This window comes from Pectinophora gossypiella, chromosome 13 (genome assembly GCF_024362695.1).
Source record: "Pectinophora gossypiella chromosome 13, ilPecGoss1.1, whole genome shotgun sequence".
NCBI classification, from domain to species: domain Eukaryota; kingdom Metazoa; phylum Arthropoda; class Insecta; order Lepidoptera; family Gelechiidae; genus Pectinophora; species Pectinophora gossypiella.
In genome coordinates, this window is record NC_065416.1 from 6,819,678 (window position 1) to 6,845,727 (window position 26,050).

Below are 26,050 nucleotides of genomic sequence, written 5' to 3' on the forward strand. Positions count from 1 at the left end.
TAGAAAAGTGTGGCATGGTGGCGCTCCGCATCCCGCCGGCCGATACCATCTCGGCGCCGCGCCGCCGCCGCAGCGCCCGCGCGCCCGCTGACTACCCGGCTGCACCACCGTGACACATCACACATCCGGTCTCCGAGCCCGCCCGCATTTAATTAGAAGTTTACTTTTAAGGTCCCGTGAAATATTGCGCGCCTTAGAGAATTTAAGCGCTTCATTTGGCGCGAATACCGAGAAGCAATAAACGCGGCCCCAAACTTGCGCGATCTGATTTATTTTACGGACTTTCGGGGTCGATGGGCTGATCATGCGGTGATGTTTATCTTATCGATAATGAGAGATTGTGTTAATGTTGCAAGCGGCGAGGGAAGGGCGCAGTGTGCCGAATGTGAGTGTTGTTGTGGTGCGTGCGTCCCACGTACGGGCCTACGGGCGTCGGTCGGCGGGTGTCGGTCGTTATGAACTTGAATTAAATGAATGACGCAGTTGTATGAATGGCGCGGGAATGAATGTGAGTCGGAAGTGCAGCGACGCTGAGCACGCTAGCCCATTGCCCCGCCTGCACGTGCATCCGCCCGCAGCTCGCACCGGCAACGCACCACGCACCGCGCCTCCTACACCACTACAACCCACCGCTACTATCACTCTAACAATATTACTTTTATATTATACAGTTATAAAGGTAACCAATGCGTGGATATGACGAAATTCAATGATCACACACAGTACAGTTACAATTGTTGTGTCTACAGAACAAAGACTTAAAAGAATCGAAATATTAGGTAATAAAATGCAGACGCCAAGACAAGTCTTTATTATATTAGAAAAAAAAATCTTCTTTATACACAATATTGATTGATTACTATTAATTAAGTAGTTTTGTCCAAAACTTCACTAAATAACTATTCAATTCTGATGAGAAGACCCTTCGTACCTACGTATGCTAGACTATACCTACTTAATGTGGTATGTTTCATAACTTACATTATGCTAGTTACTCGTTATTCATTATTCCAAATCAAAGTCTAAGGATTATCATAAGGAATAAGTTCATGTTCTATCTTTATCCGTTGTATAAACAGCGGCTGGCTTGTCTTTATCAGCAAACCAGCAGTGACCGCGACAACGGTAAATGATTTCATCAGAGAGCGATAACAACGCCATAACATGACATACACATAAATACATACATAAACAGCCTATATACATCTCACTGCTGGGCACAGGCCTTCCTTCAATCAACCGGAGGGGATATGGAGCATACTCCACCACGCTGCTCCACTGCGGGTTGGTGAAGGTGTTTTTACGGCTAATAGCCGGGATCAACAGCTTCACGTGCCCTCCGAAGCACGGAATTATCTTACTTTTTCAGACAATCAGGTGATTCAAGCCTGAAAAGTCCTTACCAAACAAAGGACAGTCACACAAAGTGATTTCGACTATGTCCTCATCGGGAATCGAACCTGGACCTCCAGATCGTGAGCCTGATGCTCTAACCACTAGACCACGGAGGCTGTTACACATAAATACACAATTTTTATTTAATAAAAAAATATATATTGACTCAAAACATACATTCAAACTTTTACACTAACTGACCTGCATTTATTTGTACACAATAAAACAGACACAAGGAACGTATAAAGAAAACAGATAGTACAGGTAAGCTTATCTCTAAACAAAGTGATTTCTTCCAGCCGACCTACGAACTAAACCCATATTGGGGTAGGTTGACCCGTAAGTCGTGAAAACACGAACTTGCAGTTTTGATATTTGTGTCATAATACGTCGCTGACGTCACAAACTGACGTATCTCAAATTTTTGACGCATCTGATTTGCACCTTATGTCATTGCTAATAAGACACAAATTATTTTAGCACAAAATTGCAGATACTTCTGTTTGCGACGTCAGCGACGAATAAGAGAATTACTTAGTTAAAACAGAAGATAGAAGAAGTGAGTAGGATTAGGGCAAACATGCTGAACTTTATAATGACTGCTCACAATCATAATAATCTTTGTTGTTTAGCCTCAGCTAGAAGTTGTGGAAATTGTTGTGAAAATCTCACATTACTAATTTAAGGGTGTAGCATTCTCCATGCTACTTTTCTAGGGAAAAATATGAAAAAAAAACAAAGTAAAAATGTGAAAATCTGCATCTCCAAATGTCACACCTTTGATACAAACTTCTAGATACAGCATGCCCGGGATTATACGCAGCATGGAATATTCTAAATCAATATTTCGTCTATGAGAAAATATGAAACGGATAATTGATTACATTCATTCGGCTAAGTATTGATAGTTCTTTCGATTTATCCCATTTGGGATGAGCAAGAAACTAAAATTGTGTGATTAAAAATATTTTGTAGCTTTATACTAGCTTTGCAATGAACACCAAATTGTCGTTGTATTTACCTAATTTACAATTATAAGTTTTACTAAATAGGCCGGATTGTCTGTCTCAGAATTCGCATGGTTTTGTAAAAGGCCGTAGCCAAGTCTGTGGTGGTCATTAAATAGAAATATTATCCAAGGCAAAAAAAAAAAAATAAGGTACTGACTTATGTCAAAAAAGTAGTACCTACTTACTTATACTTGACGATGCCGCACGATTTCATCAGTCGCCGATAACATTGCTACAACAATTAACATAATTTATAAATAACTTAATGTTATTGATAACGTTCTAAAAAAAGACGTGACCTAAATAGAAATTGAAAACATTGGAAGATTTACAAGGAAATAATAATACGAGTATATTTAGAATCCAGGGGGTTAAAAGGCCACATCATTTGTTTGCATTGCGCACTAACTTTTATATGCGCATAATGTCAAATTGCAATATTGCTTTTTTAAATGAATTGCTTCGATGTGGCGTTTTAACCCGCCAGAAGACTATAATATTGGCAGAAAGGATTTTCATGATATCAAGTTACCATCATGGCGGAAGGTACAGATGAAACTGATTTCGACTTTGTCTCATTTCTGTATAATTTTATTAACACTAACGAATGAAGTTACAAGCTGTCTACTGATCACTTTTGGTACTAGAATCAACCACAATTTTGACGCTATTCTAGTTGTATTTTAGAGTAGAGTCTATCATTGAAAGTTTATATATATACATACCTAAACTCACACCTATTTTCCACCGAGAAAAAGAAAAAAAGTAAGGTAAAGTTATATATGGTCGTAACGCCGACAGTTCTTTTAAAATCCAAACTCCATTGTTTTACTATTGTGTCTGGAAACCTCGGCTTTACGAAGATATATAAGTTTATATAAAATAAACAAAATATGAGTCTCTTCATCTTCACCGATTAACCAAAAATCTGTTGTTGGCCAGAAGCTTCATTATAAACCTTACAATTTATTATCATAATAATTTAATTATTCAGGGAGAAATGACGACCAAATTGCCACTGGTGGTTTCAAGTTTCTCGCATTTTAGACTTCGCCGTCAATTTTAAGATTTAAATAAACGAGAAAGCCGAGTTTTAACTGAATTTTGCAATACATCCTTATTCTGAACAGCTTTGAATTAATTTCATAATATATTCCAATTAGGATTGCGTTGATGTCTTTTGTATAGAGAATAAAATTGATTTATTTTCATTCAACTAGAATTTATTACTCTGTACTTATACTCTATATACAAAGTAATAGGCGATTTAATTAGTACTTGAATATTGTATAAGTTGCTTAAGGCATTAACTTTATGATGTAAAGTAGTTTTTTTTTATTTAAAGTATGTCTTCGTAAATTCTGAACAACTGAACAATTTTGAACTAAGGAATAGTATATTATGTTTAATACAGTACGGTCACGAGTACTGATATGTTTACAATTTGCAACCATGTCACAATGATAGTGCGACAGGGGTCTAAAGTGGGTACATGATATTACTCATGACTGTACGTTTATTTGTGATTGGCTAACATTACAATATCTGAAGGAATCACTTCTTCTACTTATACCTATTATTATTATGTATAACCTATATAACTCGAGCATTAAATTGGATTATTATATGTACTAAAGCAACACGTCATGACGATTCCATGTTATTTGACACAGTTTTAAATTATCTTACTGATTTGATAAATCTTTATCCTGTCTGTGATTATTAATAGGTATTGTTATGATTATAAACATGTTTGTCTTAGTTTGCTATGGAAAAATAATATAACTAAATTCATATTTTTAAATATACCTAAAGGAGTCACGTATCAAATTACGATGAAAAAGTAAATAATTAAATATTTGATTTTAACTGATTGGAATAATAAATAAAACTACTTAGGTGTTTGATTTTTTCTCTCAACCTTCATAATTAGTTTAAACAAAATACAATAAAAATAATATGCTTAAGTAAGCACTTCTTTGTTTCTAAGGGATCTTGTCAGTAAACATATTTCAATTGACTTCTTGTATGGTATGCCTTTGATTGTTAGCAATCAAGTATCAGTTGCAGTTGCAACTTTCAATCAGTTCCAATTAGCTCAATTCAGAGTCAATGTACAAGAGCACAAGGCCTAAATTCTGAAGTTTAAACTTTAATGTTTTAACCAATCAAATGTATTATGACGTTATGATCATTGCGTGTGATTGGCCGAAACGCGGTGGCAACAGAATTTAAATTGTCATCTTGGGTGACTGTAAAAGTGACACTCACAATTTTAATATTTACGATATTATATCGACACAGGTGTTAAGACCTTGTCGTATGTCCAGTGTTTAACAAACGAATAAATTAGCAATTAATTATTATAATTGAATAACTCATCGTGTTTTTGTGCCGTTCGCACGCCGCCGTCTAGATCATAATGTGGGTAAACAGAATATCATGTATTTTTAATATTAGTTAGGACTTCGACAAAAAGCAAAGTCCATTCATGGTTGTAATTTATGTAGGGTTGGTGAAACCACGAGTTTTCACGCCTCAAAGTACGGCCATTTTAGTAGTAAATAGTAGTTTTAATTTGTACTTCCATGGACATGATTCATATTAAAATTTCTCTTGTTTAGGTCCGTTATTTTCAGTATTACATACGTAGTTACGTACTTATAAAATAAAATCTTGATTTTAAATTGTCCTAAAATGTAACAAAATAGAGTTCAGATTAAAAAGCCAGGTATCTATGAATCATATTTATATTATAGATATGCTTGTGAGATGATTCATGGAAAAATATTGATGTTATATCTAAATATGCCATTCCAAAATAAGTATTTTCTCTATTTTTCGTTATAAAAACGTGCGCCATTCATCGTTTGAATAATTATTTCGCCACATCGAGAGGCGCAAAGAATATAATAAGTATCATCTGTAAAATGACTCATCTTGTCCATTATTTGAGTCTAAAATCACCAACACATTAATATTCATACTCGGTTTCTTTTCATACATTTGTGAGACTGACGTCGGTCACTGAGTTACAACCGCCCATAAACTGTTCGCTTATGCTTTATTACATTCAATAAGTGTGCGATACATTCGTATCGGCATAAAATAACTAAATGTATGAGCAAATCGAAACCACTCACATATTCAGGGCTCCATAAATATTTACTCTCGTCCAGTTCGCGCCAAATGGCGCACTCGCAGTCACTCGGAGGTGCTTTTTGGCGCCAAATGTCAATTTTCTAGAGATTACCCATCGTCGGCTGGAGCAGCCGCAACAACACGCCTGCTCCGCGCCGCCAAGCACAACTAGCACTTACAACGCAGAATTTAATGGCGCTAATGGCATGGCCCAAGATTGTTTGCTCACGCAACGCGTAATGGATCCGAGCACTCTTCTCAATCGCTCGCGAAACGTGTTTGGATAAATACTAGTGTGACTTTCATATCCCGAGCTCGTTGAGCGAATAGCCTGTTATAAGTCGCATTATGTCCTTACTCCTATGATATTTAATATAGCACACATTTTACAGTAACATTCCATGATTATTTTCCAACAATCGCATAATCGTAGTTTTCACAATTAGCATTTTATTTATGTTTTACGACAACCTCGACCCCTGACTTTACGACTGCAGTATTTACAAATGAAGTTGATTACTTGTAGACGTACTTGTTGCAATACTAGATTCATGAGTGTGTTAGTCCTTATAAGGGAGATATAGTTTTATGACGATTTGATGCATTGCAGCTAGATGTGCGGACGTAGAGTCGTCTCCGGTGTCGCCGTCCCGCAGTCTGCTACCTTAGCTGCTACTAACAGCATTCTCTAGAGTTCTAATCCTGTCCCGAGAATAAAAATAATGCTGTCCTCGCCAGTCGGGATTGTTGTGTGGGAAAAAACTTGCACATCTGTGGTCTACGCCTGGGCTAGGCGATAGAGTTGTAATGACAGTGCGATGACCTCTCCACTCGCATAATTTATTTAGCTACAGACTGCTCGTAACATATTTAGTCTAAATGGGGAAACGGAATATAAAACGTTGCAAGAGTGTGTCTGTAATTACGATGACAGCGTGCGGAATATAGAGTGGTTCCATTTAGCGCACTGTCGCCTACAGCCTACTGGATAAGCACATTGGTGCTTTGATTCGTCGCGCTTCGACGATCGTTTCGACATCTAGTCGTCTAGCTCACATTCGCTCACTGAGGGAGAGACAGCGTTAAGATGTCGAATCGAAAATATCTACTGGGCGAACATATCTGAATAGGTGGGCCGCTGGGCCGGTTGTACAGTTGCGCTCCTTAGATGGCCACCGGCGACGCCCGTTTCTCTCGTGGCGCCCTGCGCGCGGCTCGCACCGCCGCCGCCTGCGCCGCCGCCGTGCCACACTCTAGACTGACCTGCCTCTCCGTCTCCGTCGCCCATACATTCGTTCACAAATAACAGCCGCCACCACGAATGAGACCGAAAACTCTAAATATTCTTGCAAAACAAACAATAAATCTAATACAAAAATAAGATACAAAATATTGTTTTGAAACGATTTGTTTTAATAACACGTATCAAAATAGATCCTTATGCAGAAGTAGATAAATATAGCAGCCGTTTCAAGCGCGGTGAAAATAAAAATGATATAAAAAAGCTCGGGTGCGCTCGGCGCGGCTAAATCCCCTACACCGCGCACTGTCAAAATATTGTCAAAGTGAATTCCGCACGTCCAATATATTATAATGATTTTCTACTTGGCAATAATCCTAGCGATTTATTTCGATCTCGGTAGATATTAACCGCATACCGCATTTATCTGGGCGAGGCGTCGGTCGATTGTTGAACCTCCTTTTATTGAGGGTATGGGAGGAGCATGAGTGGGGAAATGATATGGTGTCTGTGTTGGAATGGTCACGACTATGGCGGCGAGGTGTCTCCGGTCGACGGTATATTTAGAGGTGACGGCGCGTCACGCGAGCGACTAGCGACGGGCGCGCGGAAGCGTCTGTCGACAGCCGCGTCTGCGCCCGTGCTGCACCCTGCAGTACTCATTTGGCAAGGTCCCGACGACGCGCCCGCGCGCCTCACCGCTACTCTGTACTACGTGCCCACGTAACACTTGACGTCTCGACTATTTATTGACGTCAACCGTTTATATTACTACCTACCCAATATAACTCATTATGACACAATAATATGTCTATATCTCACGCATTTATAATAATAACTTACTGATATCTTTTACGACCATTTTCCGATGAACTTGTGTTTTGATGGACGGTCATTCTTTTTGGCAACACTGTTTGTTGTTGTATTAAAATCTGAAGCTTCCTGATCTTCCTTTTTAAATAACGAGCACATTTTTGAAATGTTTTGAAATCTCGTCTAATTTGTGGCCCAGTGTTACCTGCTAAAATGTGGGTTGAACCTACTATAAAACGTTATCTTAACATAATGTTTATGTCGCCAGACACTGTTAATTTACACCGCTTATAATAAATATTATCTGGTCCTATTTTCCTAGGTTTACTTCCTTTACTTACTTTTTAGTCAATTTGCAAGACAAAGATCAGTAAGATATATACTGTCGCTAATTGAACGTAGAGATGTTATCCGGTCAGTTGCTATATGAATTATAAATAAGTACCTACATTGTAAAGCACGCGACTTTTGGCTATCTTTTGATAACACTTACCTACATCACACAAATATTATTTACAACTGAAATATGTATTATCATTATTTTTATAGGCATATTTGTCATTTCTCAGTTCCTTTTATTTTTTAGTCAAATGATTGTGATAATCGAAAGAGAGATAAAAATATATGGGATTGGCTAAGGCTTAGGTGTAGCCGCAATGTTGGTTGGTTGGTGTTTGGGTCATCTACCTTACGATTTATATCTATTTTAGAACATATATTCGGAGTGATAAAGGCGTCACTCTTCTAACGTCTTCTAAAATATCGGACCTGACAAATCTTCAGGTAAGCGAACCCTGTGAAAAACGGGATAACGCTAGGAAGATGATGATGATACGGGCGTATCCTATCCAATAATCCAAATAACAGTCGACTCCCAAACAAAGCGGCGAGTGTACCGTGTGCGTGTGGGAACTGGCTCGCGGCGTGCGCCGGCGGCGGTGGCCGTATTTTTATTTGTCCATATCGCCAATCGGCGCCTCCTCCATTAGTCATGTGACAGTATCGGCTCGAGATCACCCTCTCGCTTCTCTTTCATTCCGACGCCGCAGGAGTGGGAACATTCGGGGCTGTTGGAGCGCGAATAACTGTCGATTCGTGCCTCAATTCTGTAGTTGACAGGGTGTTTTGGGATTTAACTTCTAGATTGAAATTTTCGTCAATCAAAGCTTTTTGTCAAGTTTGAAAATGTCATAGACTTTATTTGCATACACAGTGATGATTACAATGCAACAACACAGAAAAATATCGTATACCTATACATTTGAATTTCTTGTTGAGGTTTTCTATTGAATACTGATGTTTAAATAGGTGTTCTTTTTCTTTATTTTAGTTTTTTTCCTTTCACAGTCCCATAGTTTTATACTTCCGCGACACAATTTGTATGAAATTATTTAGCAGCGCGACAGTCGGACGGATACAGCGCTGTAGCAACGCGAGTAATTTGAAGGCGCCCTAAATTACAAAACTACCTAAAGAAAAAAAAATCTTATAGAAATAATAAATTATTCATAGAAACTAATTGTATCTATCTTTAACGTATTAACCTTCGAACACAGTACCATCCTAAGTTGATATTGCAGGCGCATAAAGCTAGTACATCGCGGAATTTATAGCTGAGATCCTACAATATTCGTGGAGGGATTTGTACTTGAAATATATTGTTGCCGAGTATAATCCGCGCAGAACATGTTCATCATTCGCGAAGGCGTTTGTAACTCAAATGTATTCTGATGAAGTAATGTAGTGCAGACGGGAATAGTGCGCTAGGGTCAACGCGCTCTGACTCACCATGCGACATGCGCCCGCACACTCTATCACATTATATTACTTTCTTATAAGGTTGTCGCTTCAATAATGCATGTTATATAACTGGTTGCAATTTGTTCGCGGCATGGAGCCGATGTGGGGTCCACACCGCACATGTTATATGGAAATAACCCGCGCGGGTGATAACTTGTCGGAGTTTTCTCCAAAGATTATTTGTATAAACATATTTTTTCGAAAAAAATTGGTGAATGAAAGAGAATTTATTAAAAAGATTGCATGCAATTGTCGAATTCAAGGTTAAAACAATAAAAAACAAAACTAGGCCGTTCCATATTGAAATTTCCTCGCCGACAGCAATCGTGCGCTTTATATATTAAAAATTAATAATTCGCGATACAAATCAGCGGTTTTTCAAGATGGAAACCGCTAATTATTTCTTAACGTATCTTTTGCGAAGTAATTGCTTAATGAATGCTTGGGAGTAGTGAAGAAAATTGTTTATCAGGGGAGGTAAGCGTGAAGGCACGCGGTCTCGCGCCTCATATCGCCCATCTTAAACGGACGCTCCTATAGCATACCAAATTAGGGCCCTTAAGATTAAGCGCCTACAAAACAAACTAATCAACCAAGCGGTCGGTGTTTGGCTTAATCGCTTTGTTGGGAGTGCTGCGATCATTATTTTTTGGGCAGAAATTAATTGTATTTACGATTTGGGTAACATTTTAGCGCCCGCCTTGTGATTATTTATTTTTAATTTTTGCTTTACTTTTGGTTAGCGTTTTAATAAGGGCAACTGTTGTGTTTTAAAAAAGAAGAAATTAATGCAGTAGCTATGATTATTTTTACACCAAAACAATCCAAGGCAATGAGTACGATTATTTTATTATTTATATTTTTCAATAACATCCAGTAGGTAGGTAAGTACCTAAAAGAACAATTTTTAATTTAAAATCAAGACACTAAAATTAAATTTTAAATTCAGAACACTGCGTAAAGCACCTACTTATCTGTGGATCAGGAAAAAAATAAGAGGAGTGATTATATATATTTAAAAACAGATGTTGGGAAACAGCGTCGATGCCCGTGGGTTATTTTGGCGACTTAACAAGATAAAATGAAATGTCCGACGCCGGCGCAGGGCGACATTAAAGACATTATCGTACTATCGATCAGAGTCCTTAAGCGGCTTGCAATTAGTGGTTACCATGGATTGAAGACCGAAATTATTCCTGTAAAAGGACCCGATAGTGTTAAATTATAAGTAAAAGTGGACGAGTCAAAATTTGCGCCACTGTGCTGCTCATCGTACTTTTTCTTTTGATTTTGAAGACAAGATTTTGCAAGGTTAACGTATAAAGATGAATAAATAATTTAATGTTCAATTAAAACATACTTATAGGTACTGTACGTAGTAAATAAAGCAAAGCCAAATTATAATTATAACCTATTATATTAAAACCTTGATAAAAGGTATCTTGGAAATGTTTAAACGTAAAAACCTTTAAACGTATTTATAACGTAAATAACATTTTTCTATTTACACACAACAAACACCAATTAACAACACAAAAGACACACACATTAACATTTTAATATTTATTTTTTAACATTTTTTTTTATTTTTCTTTCATAATTAAACACAGACAATTATTGATGTCGGTTGATTCCAACGCTTTATCCTTTAGCGTAATTCCAGCTCGTCACTATTTCCTTTAAGATCCAAGTACAGACCTCCCGCGCGTGGCGAGTTCCAATGGCGCCCACCGAGAGTTTATGAAATTATCACTAAATTGAGAGATAAAGCCGGCCTGACGTGATAATGGCCAGTCGCGCCTCCCGGCCAATTTACCTATTTATGCACAACGAAGGATAGATCGCTCGCTTCTGATTCATCGTTACTCTAACCAAGTATCTGCATATTATAAAAGGGAATGTTTTTCGACTGTTTTTTGGACCTACTTGCCTATCACCTAATACTTTTCCAAAGAGATTTACATTCAAAATATTATAATAGCATTTTAATAAAAATGTTACACGTACTGGCTATTAATTGTAAAAAAATAAACTAACCCTAGCCTTTATGGGAAAAGAAGTAAAACTTTATAGTTTTATAATTATGTAAATGGTTTTCCAAACATTTTTTATGGCGTTTCAGCCAGTACCTCTATATCGGTATGCAGCTTAATATGAGTAAAATCTTTGTGGTGTAAGTAAGTAAATCATATTTTTTGAAAGAGATTGCACGCTGTAGTTCGGCTTTAAGATAAATAGGTAAAATATCATTTTTGCCTCCAATTCTACATTTTATGATATTATGTTTTATTACATTAAAATTGATTGATCGACATGGAAAATTTGTTTATAATGTGTTAGTTTACAATATAAGATTATTTAAACGAATCAGTGGAAACATAATATATCACAAAATTGGTTCATGATCCCTAGGTTGATTAGGACATTGCAGGCAGATCACGCTATTGTCCGAAAGTAAGACGATCCGTGCTTTGGAGGGAACGTTAAGCAGTCGGTCCCCGCTACTATCAACCTACTGAAGTAAGTAGAATGTAGTATTTACATGAGCTGTATCAGGGGTTTATGAGGTCCAACAGTAGCACCGACACCAAGGTTGATGAGATCGGTCATAATCTCACAACCGACTCAAAATATTCTTCTATGGATAATCAGAGATGAGTGATTAGGATATTTAGAGTGACAACTATCGATTAATTCACAATCGATTATTCGGCAACGCTGCTCGGAACAATATAGGACCGTTTTGCAATGGCGGTGACGGACACACAAAGCGTCGTCAGCGGCATCGCCATAAAAGGCACTGTCACTTACAGTGCTTTCATAACACTTAATAAGATGCAGTGGTCGTGATGGCTCGCGAGAGTGGTCACGAGGCGCCGCGGGCCGTGGGACCGCTTCTTTGTTTTATTTGGCTTTAACTGTGTTGCTAATTACATAGTGGGTAGCTTTTAACGAGCACTCATTCATGCGCCGCATGAGACGATATCGGCGCGGCGAACTTAAACAACGCGGATATGATATTCGTATATGAGCGTTGGGAACAGTTGCAGTTTCTGTAGGGGTGAGTCGCGGTGACAATTCTTTCTTTTATATATCTGACTTATTTTATGTGACACGCAACGATAAAGGTCAATATAATGCATTCGATGTCAGACGATTCGTTCGGTTTGTAATAGCCCCACCCATTTAAACTCGACTTTAAAAAATAGGTTATGGTTTGAATAAGTTTTGCGCTCCAAACTTTTCTTCGATCCTACCTCTAGTATATTACAGTATATTTTAAAATGTAATTGTCTCTTTATACTATGGAATGTTACGTTGCCAAATACGCAGGTTTACGCAGATAAAATGATGTAGAAGATCTGTTCAACACACATGTTTATGAAAGTGAATTTCACATTAGATAAATAGCTCTGTTTACAATGAAAAATAATGCATTCGTGAAAAATGTTTTGTCTTGCATTCAGTCATATCAAGGTATCTGTTTGAAATTTTCCCTATTTTTTTATGAGTCGTTTTTGCTGCGTATTTAACGACTAAATATATGTTTGCTCATAAATTTCCTAGCACATTTTACGCGAATACCCAGACATTTTACGAGGTATTCGGTATTAGGATGGAATGCGTTGAAATGTAGAGTCGGTAATTTTGGTCACTGCAAAGTGGTTTACTGACGTACAGGTATGTCTGTAGTCGCCTTTATATTGTTTACTTTCTTCAGCGATATCAAAATAGACTTTTACGATTGTCTACCGTCGGTTTTAATGGTCAAATTTTCCATTCCGCTTTTCTTTATGAATGAGGAAATGTTCCTGTTTCATCTTCCAGTTGGATTTCCCCAAACCTGTCGCGATGATTTATATATATATATCGTAAAATCGTCGTACTCACTTTATAAATCAATGATGGTATGTCAAATGAGTATGTTTTAAACGATTATCATATAATAAATATTATAGCCTAGGCCTCGTTCCTCTCTTTGCATGTTCTAACTGCAAAATCGTGCTGGTCGTTAGGCAACAAACATATAAAAATACAATATTCGTGATTGCACATTTACAGCCTCCTGAGATCATCCTTACGGTATATTTATACTGCACGCTCATATCAATATAAATATTCTACTTCTATAGTAATTCACATATTGCTATATTCATCACACGCTTCTTTCACAGCAGTTGCTAAGTGTTTGGAATAAGTAATATCACGACAAATAAATAAGTAAGTATGCAAGAATATTGACGTGACTGTGACGTATTTTATTTTCTAAAATGATATGATATAAAATCTAATCTTCGGTTATGATTATCGAATAAGATTATTACTTAAGTTTTCATAGATATAATAATACGATGACGGTATTGCGTTTTATGATTGTAATTCCTTACTTGAATGTTTACTGTTTTTATCTAGATACCATCAAATCAAATAATAATTTATTGCTCAAAATAAATATGGTATTTTAGGTGGTAATAATTATACTTAAGAACTAACAAGTCGAAAAAAAATGTTTTAAAATTAAAATAAGTAGTCAAAACACAATGCCAAGAAAAAATCATCATGTCACTAAGGCGTCAGAAATCCATAAAGTTGCTATTTCTTTCCATAAAGCGCCTATAAAAGTTGGAGACTGACGGTTGTCATGACGACGTGGTGGCATGGCGTTGAGCCGATACGGATCGCGACTCGAAACACAGCCTTCCAAATAGGGAGCCCTGCTCCCAAATAGGCATCGTCCGATCCGTTGCTCTCCGCCACTATCGAGGACACACGACCCTATTCTGAAGCATTCACAGACCAGAAGCATAGCTGTTGGGTAAATGGAATAGTACTTAATAATTATCGTTTGTTTGAAAACGGAAACGTCAAATCTTGTGGGGCGCGGGAATAGTATAAGATGGGCAATTTCAAGAGTATTGTTAACCCGATATTACAAAATAATACCCGTTTGCAGCTTCGGAGGATACTTAAACTTCGGATAGGATAGTGAAATCTCGTTGTTTCTTGGAGGCTCCTGAAGTAACCCATTTCAATCGGTACATAGCAGTAGTTTATACCTAGGTGGCTTCTTCATCTGATTTACACAGGCTGATCGGAATATGGCCTCTGGCGCCTTTTACCATTGTCTACACGTTTTTGCTCACTCCGAGACGATAATGTACTTCCATCGAGGACGTCCAGTCGTCTTCGCGTCAACCGGTCTAGGACTAGGTATGCTCGTAAGTTATGAATATAGTAAGGAAAGAGGATTCCTTTAAGCGAGGTCGTTCACAAGGCTGTTTTTTCTACGTGTAGAGCGTTGACTTTGGGAGGGTCAGGACGTCTTCAGAGCTGGAAGATGGATGGTGAGCGGTTAGCGACGACTGGGCGCCGTCTGGCGTCGTGGTGTGCCCGCGGCGACACCCACTGTCGCCGCTCCCACCACGCTCATATTTCAAACCATTCAGCACCGAGTTTATCTTCAGCCCAGACATATTTATGTTCGCCAGTTACTACTCGCAGAAACTTCGCCGTGATTTGCTACGTTCGGTGCGGCGGCATCAATATCACCTACCCTTTGACTTTTCGCGCGACTACTTTGTTGCACCGATAGTTATTAATGTACTTGGCAACAGATCGACACGAGAACGATTAGTTTCCTCGGATGTGTGTCACATCTGGTTCTTGTCGTCGGCGAATTGTTTACGATTCATAGATGTAGCCATCAGTTATATCGAGAATGTGGATTTTAAATAAACGGAGGGGATTATGCATGCGTGCACACGGGCGGCCCTGAGCTATCGCGGCATTGTATTCAAATCCTCGTCGCCGGCCGCCGCGGGTGATCTGCGCCCGCGCACCCGCCACAGTATTACTCAAACGCGGCACGCCCTCCGCCCTTTGCTAAGACTGAAAACTCATCACTTTTAAGAGGGTTGATGAGGTTAGTAATCAACCTCACTACCCACATGATATAAGAAGAAGATGAAGTTAAAAGCAATATCGAAGCAATGCAATTAAAAAGTAATAAAGTGTGCAATGTTTTTTAGATGAATTAATTCGATGTCGCCTATTCGATCCCTCGGTTTAATTTCCTTTTCTTAAGAATCTCATTTTCGGCAGCCACAAGTTTTGACTCGATTTAACAATTATTATTATTATTATTAACTCAGGCAGGCAGTTTTCACTGATAAGTGCCTGTATTCAACTATTCAGTTGTGTTTTCCTTTCTCTGTTTTATGGTAATTGTCCAATTTGTTTTTGAAGGTGTTGATGCTAGAAGCGGAGACCACGTCCTGCGGCAGCCCGTTCCACGCTGTTACTACTCTGTTAGTCAGGAAATGCTTATGGGGGTTGTTGTTTGAAATTCTTTTACAGAGTTTGAGCGTATGACCTCTTAGATTGGTGTTATGATTGAACAAGTATAGTGCTTCAAAGTTGTCCACGTCATAGTAACTGTTTAAGATTTTGTATGTCTCTATTAAGTCTCAATGCAATACCTATATAATTCGACCTTTTATAAGTTAATATTTCAATACAATTAATAAGATTTTGAAATTGACATAACTATGTCTTAAAACTGGAAGATAAGATTAAAATAGATTAGCACTTTATTTTTCTTTTTAGGTAAGTACCACGTAAGTACATACTTAATATAATTTTCATGAACTGGAAAATGAGATAAGTGTTCGTTACTTATTTGTTATGTAAATGTTATTTATCAAAAATAAAATTCCACGTTTATTATATCTGATAAGATCGTTTAAAACCATTAATATATTCTAGAATTACAACTTAATTCTAGCTTGATAAAAATCTTAGATATTTATGACTAAGTACGTTATTGTTTAGACGTTCAACGTCATATTGAATCAATTTAATTTTTTTTCATTTGCGATGTAAATCATGTTGTATCAGTACCAGGTATCAAAAAAAAAAATAGTGGTACTACAATCTCCCAGATAAGTTTCATACTGTTTACAACCCGTCTAACACGTCAATTTTGGTTCTGGATATTATGAAATCGTACCTTGGTATGCCAAGGCACGTACCTATTAGGCCATCGTTCGCAAAATCATAAAACAGCAACTCCCTGCTTCCTCTCGGTCTTACTTTAGATTTCAATCGTATGTGCATCAGACGACACACACAGATGCGCGTGTACGATAACGTCCACGTGTAGTGTCTGTGTAAAACGAGGTGTTTCCTATGAAGTGTCCGGGGTGTGCTAAGGGGCAGGGAGCAGCGAATTTATTCGTGTATATCTTACTTCTCCATAACGTTTGGTGCGGAGATTACTGTCAGTATAGGACGTATATTGCTCGTGCTGGTGTATGCGTTGTAATCTAATCCAAAGACAGGGCATAGACTCTCAATTTATATTAGATACGTTGCGGGGGAACGCATGTCACGCGTGTGCGCAGGTCTCATGCGATCCGACACAATGCGTGCGCGACCTATCCCACGCTGTTATAGGCATAGCGTGTTGTAGAAACGCACTATTGTAATACTAAACCGAAATGTGAACAACTGTGTCACTACGGATTATAATTAGTAGGCGATCCTGCGGTGTTTGCGTTTAGTACGCAATTTGTTGACTAAGGTAATATTACATGACCTAAGACTAGTAGGGAACGTTAGGTAACTTGAAGTGGGGAGTCGTGTTTTGAAATTATATCTGCGACAGCTACGTTGTTTATGTGGCATTATATATTTTTTTTATTAGTTCAAAAGAGTTGTTTTTTCATGTGTATTATTGAAGAAATCCTTGGGTGTCGGGACGGTGAAATTTATTTAATGAAATAAAACAGCAGCGTCTTGTCTTGTGTTGTATTGAGAGAGGGGAAGAACGAAAGCTCCGCGAATGAATGTAATTACAAAAGTGTTTCCATATTTAAAATACAAATCTTAAATATATTTATATGTTTTCAACATAACTCCCAACAAGGCAAAAGATAATGCTTCGATAATGGACTGTAAGTATATAATTAATAGGTAACTGATTCAAATGTGTGCGATAACTTTTGCATTTGTCAGTGCTATGAAGAATAGTTTGAACTATCTATTACAATTACACATTCAACTTATTATTTATAATATTATCTATTTATAGTTTTAGTTTAAGTAGGTTAAGTTTAGAAGATAAGTACTTTTAATTTATCTAGCTTAAGTTTGGAAGGTAAGTACAATTATGTAAGTATGGTTTACTAGTATATAAGTTACTGTAATTTTACAATAAACATAACTACAATTATTTTTTTTTTGTTTTTCACTTAACCTTTTTAACTTTTATGTTATACAACCACTGAGGTAAGTATTACTGGTAAGTACCTATGTAAGTATCTAGTATTTATTTTTTACATTTATAATTAAGTAAAGTAAATTAAATTTTAAGTTTATGAACTTGTTACATAGGCAGCTAGTAATAGTGAAATCAATTATTTGCTCTTATAGTTATTATTCGATTATTTACTCTTATATATAACTTAGGAATTGTTCCTTTTACAAACGTAAATTGGTAAGTAACCAGTCTTAGTGACATAACTATAATTTAGTTAGGAAAATGAATAGTTTTACAATTCAACTTAATTAAACTTATTAATTAACTTAGCCTAAGTCTCTTGGCATCCTCTCAGGCACAATTAGGTTACCTGAGAAGCATCTAGGCCTACGAGAACTGGACAACCTTATACACAGGTAATAATAATAATAGGTAGTTAGACTGAGCCTGATAACAACTTACTTAAATTGTTAGGTATTTAATTTAAAGGCAATATGCAAACTTTAGTTATAGAAGTTTTGTGATAATTACCATTTGCTTTTTTAACTTCCATGGCTCTTATTTTTCCATCACTACCTGGAAATACCTTTGTGACTCTAGCCATTGGCCACGTCATGGGGGGTGTGTCCAATTCTTTCAGAATGACAAGATCGCCTATCTTTACATTTGGCATGTTATCTTTCCATTTTGGTCTATTCTGTAATACATTTAAATATTGTTTTGACCACTGTCTCCAGAACTGTTGTTTTAGAGCTGTACATTTTTCCCAAAACTTAAAAGTGTTTATATTATTTTGTGAGATATCTTGCTCTGGTAAACAAGTTAAGGGGCTTCCTGTCAAGAAGTGAGCAGGAGTGAGATATGATACATCATCACAGTCTGTAGACATTGGTGTTATAGGTCGAGAATTTAATATGCCTTCTATCTGTACAAGTACAGTGTACAGCTGCTCATAGGTGAGAATGTGACTACCTAATACTCTCTTTAGATGGTATTTAACGCTCTTTACTCCCGCTTCCCATAGTCCACCGAAGACCGGGGAGTAGCTGGGTATAAAATGAAAATTGATTCCCAACTGTGAGGCTGCACTCTGCACCTGTTGCTGATGAGCTACTGAGCTATTAAATTTGTACAATTCTTTTAACTGTGAGTTTGCACATTTGTAAGTACTAGCATTGTCGCAATAGACTTCTGTTGGAACATTCCTTCGTGCTATGAACCTTTTAAAGCTTGCTAAAAATGTGGCGGTAGTAAGATCCGACACTAGTTCTAGGTGTAAGGCTTTTGTTACAAAACACACATAGATAATTATGTAAGCCTTTGTTGTAATGACACTTCGAACACGGGATTGTTTAACAAGAATAGGCCCAGCAAAGTCCATTCCGACCTTTTTAAATGGTCGACTAGTAGTTACCCTGTCCGCAGGGAGTGAACCCATCAGCTGTTTGGCTGTTTCAGCCTTGAAACGAAAGCATGTTGTACATTTATATATTACACTCTTAATTAAGCGTAAAGCATTGACAATCCAATAACGTTGGTTTAAACTAGACAAAATTAATTTTTGACTTGCGTGCAAAAGCTTGTTATGTTCATTTTCAATTATCATACAAGTAATTAGAGATTGCCTAGGTAATATAATTTGATGCATTTGGTTATATGGCAAACCAGAATGTTGCAGTCTACCTCCTACCCGGAGAAGACCGTGAGCATCTATAAACGGGTTAAGCCCTCTTAAAGAAGCTTGTACTTGCATACCGTTTTGCAAAGCATTTAAATCTTTAGAAAAATACTTGAGCTGTTCGTGCTTTATAAGCAGAGAAAATGCATTGTTAGTCTCAGCAAAGGAAACAAAGTTTTCTTTAATTTTGGCCGAGTTAGGTTTAGAATTATTACAAAATCTAATGACATATGCAAGTACACGTTTCATTCTGTTAATATCAGAATATTTGTGAATAAAATTATCAAGGAATGACGACCCATTTGAGCTCAGCGATACCGCCGCACAGACCGCCTCGTTCTGTGAACATTTAATTTCAGGAATGTCCTCGGGTAATTGGTAAGTACAATTTTTAAATTTATAATTACAATCTGACATTTCCTTAGGCCCTGACCACCATAAGTGGTGATTTGGTAAGTCGCAGGGACTTGTTCCTCTGCTCAAGCAATCTGCAGGATTTTTATCTGTCTGTATATAGGACCAATTAAAGTTATTAGTACATTCAGTAATTAATTTTGTTCTATTCGCAATATAAGATTTTAATTTGATTGGATCGGTCTTCAACCACGCCAATACGACTTGTGAATCTGTGTAAAGGTGAACTTCATTTACTATCTGTTTCTGACTAATAGTATTGTATACTTTTGAAGCTAACTTGGCAAGTAAAAGCGCAGCGTTTAATTCTAAACGTGGGATGGTTAACTGTTTAGGTGCAATGGGATTTATGCGTGACTTAGAGCATAATAGTGACATTTGAACTTTACCTTGCATGTCAATAGTTCTCACATAAATTGCACAACCATATGCCACATTGGATGCGTCTGAAAATCCTATTAATTGAAATGTTTGATGTTCACTTTTACACATTGTATTCCTTTCAATATGAATACTTGACATGTTAGTTAAGTCATTATAAAGTGATTGCCATTTATTATTTAATTCTGGCGGAGGAATAGAATCCCAGTCTGTTTTGGACAGCCATAGCTTTTGCATAATATGTTTGGCTTGCACAAAGATTGGTCCAATCAGTCCAAGAGGGTCATAAAATTTACTGATAAAACTTAAGATTTCTCTTTTGGTCTTGACAGATTGCTTAGGCGGGGGGGAAAATTTAAAAGTGTCTGAATTGACGTCAAAATTCAACCCTAACGTTTTAACATCTTTTTGCATGTTAATTTCTCCAGAATACCTCTGTTCCTTCGGAATATCCTGTAAAATACTGGAATCGTTGGCTGACCATTTATGCAAGAAGAAACTACCTTTAGATAACAATTGTGAAAGTTGACTTTTTGTTTCTATTATTACATTTAAATCATTATGAGTATACAATATGTCATCAACATATGTTGCATTTAGAATTACTGGGACAGCCAAAGGATATTCATTTTTAGATCTATAAGCTAACTCATTTAAGCACCTTGTTGCTAAAAAAGATGAGTTTTTTAAGCCATAAGTAATAGTGTTTAATTGTAAACATTTTATGGATTCATGGGGGTCATCTCTCCATAATATATTTTGGAGTGACCTCTGACTTTTTTCTATTAAAACATTTCTAAACATACGCCTAATATCGCAAGCGAAAAAATATTTATTTAGTCTGAACAACAATAGAGTGTCGAATAATTCGTTTTGGACCACAGGGCCATTCAACATAATATCATTCAGAGAAATTTTATTTGTTGTTTTCATAGATCCGTCAAATACTGTACGTAAACGAGTACTAACTGCATTTTCACGTATGACAGGGTGATGTGGCATAAAGTATACCGCATCTTTGTTAAAATCGTAACTAGAAATATCGACATAGCTGGCATGGCCAAGGTCTATGTATTCATGAATAAAACTTTGATATTCTTTGAACAAAGCTTCATCTTTATGGAGCCTTTTCTCTAAATTCAAAAATCTGCGCATAGCGAGAACTAGAGAATTCCCTAAAGTATTGTTTACATCGTAAATTGGAATCTTTAAAGGCATTGAGACTTCAAATTTATTGTCAACAAGTTGAACCGTTTCATTAAAATATTCCTCACAATATTTTTGTTCAGACGTGGGGTGCTCAGGATATATTTCTGGTACAGCCTCAGATTTCCAGAACTGAATAACATTAGAATTTAAGTCTGTTTTACATTCTTGACAAAACAAAGAAACAGGGGTACTCTGAAGTTCATGGGGAGACTGTACGGGGACTTTTCCTGCAACCAAATAACCAAACTGCGTGTGAACGAGTCGGGGTGTCGCGGGATCGCTGAGCTCATTGTGCTGGTCCTCAAGCTGGGGCAGCAACGCCTGAAAAAAGATGTCAGCAGCTAATAAAATGTCTATCTCGCTTGTTTTATTGAATGTGTCATCTGCTAGTAATAAATTTTTTGGAATGTTAATAAGTGACAGGTCAAAACTGTTTTGTGGCAAGTTAGTAGTTATTTTGTCCACCACTAGGCAGTTAGTATTAACTTTATAGGGATAAGCACATGAAAATATGTCCACTTGCAAGGAACTTTGTATTTTCTTTCCAGTTTTAGCAATGCCAGAAACCTCTGTGTTTGTAGCTAGTAGATTTCTCCCAATTAGATTAGCTAATTTAGTTGTAATGAAAGATGACTGACTGCCAGAGTCTAATAAAGCCTTGACTATCAATTCCTGCCCATTTTTAGTTAATATTTTTACTTTGGCAGTAGGTAACAAAACTTGGTTGTTGTCATTTAAGCCTGACAGCAACGTTACCCCACCCTCAGTACTAGATGATGATGTTTCATTTCCATCATGCAAGAGCGTGTTGTGATTTTGCTTGCAGTGAGTGCATTTAAAATGAAAGCGACATTTCCCTGTATGGCTGTTTAAGCAGGTTTTGCATAGCTTTTTAGCTTTTATACATTCAACACGTTCTGCAATCGATGCAAGCAAAAACTTGGGGCATGAAAATATTTTGTGATCTGACTTACCACAGTAATAGCACTTAGCTACATGATTATTTGTTACTGCAGCAGTAGCTTGTACTTTCCTAGCGCCGATGACATCATTGTTGCTCGAGTTTTCGAGAGCTAGAGCTCTTGTTTCAAGATATTTTATGAAATCTGTAAAAGTTGGGGATTGAGATGAGTTCCTATCCAAACAGTAAGCTCTATTAGTGACTGGGTCGAGTTTGCGAGATAGAATGCATACAAGTATGCTGTCCCATTTGTCAACGGGTTCATTTAAATTTTTTAGAGCTGCTACATGCTGTTTTGCAACAGAAATTAAATTACGTAACATGGTTACATTTGGCCTGGGTATCGAGGCAAGATCCAATAACTTGGATATATGTTCAAATACAATTTTGTGACTATTATCATATCGATCACGCAGGATTGTCAATGCTTCACTGTAACTTGAGCCTTGTATTGGTAAATTATTAATAAGATCGAAGGCTTCTCCTTTTAGAAAACCTCGTAAATACACAAACTTTTGAATGTCAACAATGTTAGAATCGTTATGCACAAGCGCCGTAAACAATTCGATGAATGGTTTGTATTCTAGGTACTTGCCGTCGAATGGTGGAATTTGAATATCAGGGAGTTTTAACTTAGACGTGACGTTATTAGAACCGCCACTTGGCTTTGCCGCCGCCGCCGTCGTCCCGAATCTTGACTGCAAAGTAGTGCGCAGTAAGTCCATACACACAAAGTACGCCTCTTCAACAGGAGTGGGATCATGGTCGTCGTTGACCTGAACAGTCAGGTCTATATACTCCTTGAAGATCGAATGGGCATGTTCTTCCTTCGTGCGTAACATTTGTTCGGATGCGGACGCGAGGAATTCCGACGTTAGCGAGTTGCGTAGGCGCGTCATCGTGCCTTTTACATATTTCCGCCTGTTAAATAGCTCATTGTCGCTTGCCATCTTGCTGACTAATTATATAAACAAGTACTGAATTGTTTAAATTCACTTTTGCTGAAAAAAATATGGTCGTTCGGTATACAAAAACGTGGTAAAAAGATGATGCAATACAATTCCTGTTAAGATTGGGATCGAGATCGATTGTATTGAACGACAACGTTGATTGCTAAAAATCGCTCACTTCACTCCGAACATCGCGTTTTTTGTAGCAATATTAATGTTCCGTAATATGCTATGAGTGAGTGAGATAGCAATTTTATTTGTATTGCGTTGTCCTTTGTCTTCGGCGAGTTTGACGAAATAAAATCGTTACAAATAAACGAACACTATTGAAGTTCTTCTTTGTAAATTCGGTTACACGCAGCTGAAGATTGCTTTCTCCGGTTTTGAACACTTCGACGTCGGTGTGTCCTTCCGCCGCGGCAACGATGATTGAGTGAATGAATGAAGTACAATCTTACCGCGTTGCTCAGGAATAATGGCGACTGGAATGGACTCACAAACTTGCCCGACGTAAACTTCTGACGCAAAAATCGTGCTGATCCGTCGCACCGTTTTGGCCGCAAACACCTGTAGATGAGCTGCACACTATGCTCACGTTGCTCGAAGGACCATGAAGAAATCCTTGGGTGTCGGGACGGTGAAATTTATTTAATGAAATAAAACAGCAGCGTCTTGTCTTGTGTTGTATTGAGAGAGGGGAAGAACGAAAGCTCCGCGAATGAATGTAATTACAAAAGTGTTTCCATATTTAAAATACAAATCTTAAATATATTTATATGTTTTCAACAATTATAAAAAAAAAAATATATAATTATTCCATCTTAACTCTACGAACTCTTAACTCTTTAAAATTAGGAGTTAAAATGTGATATTCATAAGTTATAAATGTTATAATTATAGGTACTTAGGTACAAACAAAATTACAACATTTTGCGTAAATTATGAATGTAATGCGTCACGTTAACGTCAATAATAAATTGATTGTTTCTGCAGCTGATTTCACAATCGCACATTTCGAAAACAGAATTTTAAAATAAAACAATTTATGTTCTCTTTTTCGGTGTCTAAAGCCGGGTTCCAAATTTAAACTTTAATTAGAGCGGCCAGCGCTCCGTTTCCAAAGAAGTAGGTACCTAAGTATAAATAAAAAAATACACAAATAACGCTTTTAGTCGTAGGAGACATCGTGGTTTCATTTCATTCTGAAACCATAAGAAATCGTAGCAAATGTAGACTTTACACGTAAAAACTTTTTTCCATTGGAAATCATAAAGGCCATTGCATATATCTATGTACAGACGATAACCAAAATAGGTACTTACATAAACATTTTCCATTGACATACATACATAAACTCACGCCTATTTCCCACCGGGGTAAGCAGAGACTATAGAATTCAATTTGTTTCGATCCTGACACACTTCTCTTGCTTCCTCCACATTCATCAATCGCTTCATACACGCACGCCGGTTCAGAGTAGATCGTATTAAACCTTTTCTAAGGACATCTCCAATTTGATTTTCCATTGAATGAATTATTTATTAAGCCAAAGTAACTAGATGAAATGAATCATAAATGTTAAGATTAACTGTTAATTAATAAACTCAATACACCTTATACGTATGTGTAATTGTAGCTACGGTAGGTAAATGATAAATACTATTAAGAGTAGGTACCTACCTACTTATTGAGGTTTTTTTATTGAGATATTTAAAAAACGACCGGAAAGTTAAACTTTTGCAGGCGTACATAATTGTAATTATAATTTATTTCGTGCGCAATTAATATGGCGAAATTCAAGGAAACTAATTAACTTCTTACGTATTAAATAATTTTATCACTTTTCATATTTACAATTTACGCAATATTGAGGTTTAGTATCAATTAGTACGTAAATATTATCTTAAAGAAAATTAACATTATCGATACTACTTTCGATAATTTCGAAAAATAGTAGAGTATCATGTGATCATATTATCAGATTTTTAACGATAGAGTACAAATTGGCTTGATAATCTATTGTTGATAATAATTTTTACGAATAAACAGATAATTACGGCCAATATTGGCATGTGAATGTAGTTGATAAACGTAATCGATGCGATTGGCAAGGTCGCGGACTTTTAATAGCCTAAAATAATAACATAATTTTAGTCTTCTTCTTCTATCATGTGGGATTGTGAGGAGAATTATCAACCTCATCAACCCTGGTGTCAGGGGGGAATTGAGCCGCCAAAGGCCGCTGACCTGCTCATGTAACGACTGACTACTTACTGATGTAAGTAAGTAGTCGTTACATGAGCCACTTACTTACATCAGTAAGTAGTCGTAGTAGTAGTAAGTAAGTAACCGGGATGGCTTAACCAGGTAATCAGCCTGTTATGTCCTAACCAAACTAGGGATCACAAAGTGCTTTTTGTGATATGTCCTCACCGGGATTCGAACCCGGGACCTCCGGATCGTGAGCCCAACGCTCACCACTGGACCACGGAGGCCGTTATTATAATTATAGTGATAGCAACGTGATAATTTATTAAGTTCAAAATATTGATAAAATATGCAAAATTTTACTATTCCAAGAATTAAGAATCATTTAAAACAACGCGTCTTGAGGAAGTCTCGAAATTGTAATTGACGCGTAATAAACTTACACGAAACTGCATACGCGTTGTAATACTAATTGGGGTGGGTAGACATTATTACATACACATTTCACATACAACAACTCAAAATAGGTGTATTGTGTTGTGATATATAAAATGACAAACAATGTTTTCTCTATCAACTAGTAAGACCGT

General features: G+C 37.0%; 2 protein-coding genes across 4 annotated transcripts in view; one reads left to right on the forward strand and one right to left on the reverse strand.

The window, feature by feature from the left end:
- Positions 1-26,050, forward strand: part of LOC126372218 (dorsal-ventral patterning protein Sog) — a 75,556-nt gene that overhangs the window by 9,075 nt on the left and 40,431 nt on the right. The window lies entirely within an intron of this gene.
- LOC126372216 (uncharacterized) lies at positions 17,341-23,596 on the reverse strand. Of its 3 annotated transcripts, none has more exons than XM_050017876.1 (2): positions 22,316-23,596; positions 17,341-21,662 (listed from the first exon to the last, which is right to left on the reverse strand). In XM_050017876.1, exons 1-2 carry the CDS (start codon positions 23,250-23,252, stop codon positions 21,643-21,645), a joined length of 957 nt encoding a protein of 318 aa, XP_049873833.1. In that variant the 5' UTR covers positions 23,253-23,596; the 3' UTR covers positions 17,341-21,642. The 3 variants fall into 3 exon arrangements, with proteins under 3 accessions (XP_049873833.1, XP_049873831.1, XP_049873832.1); XM_050017874.1 differs by having other exon boundaries at positions 17,341-22,447; positions 22,898-23,584; XM_050017875.1 differs by having other exon boundaries at positions 22,316-23,584.

What these genes read in the sequence shown, in the direction of transcription:
- LOC126372216 (XM_050017874.1), bottom strand. Translation starts at nt 23,252, where the DNA reads ATGGCAAGCGACAATGAGCTATTTAACAGGCGGAAATATGTAAAAGGC. An exon ending in TCAAATTCCACCATTCGACG is followed by an intron (nt 22,448 to 22,897) that starts GCAAGTACCTAG and finishes CAACTTTTACAG; the next exon opens with ATTTCATAAAATATCTTGAA.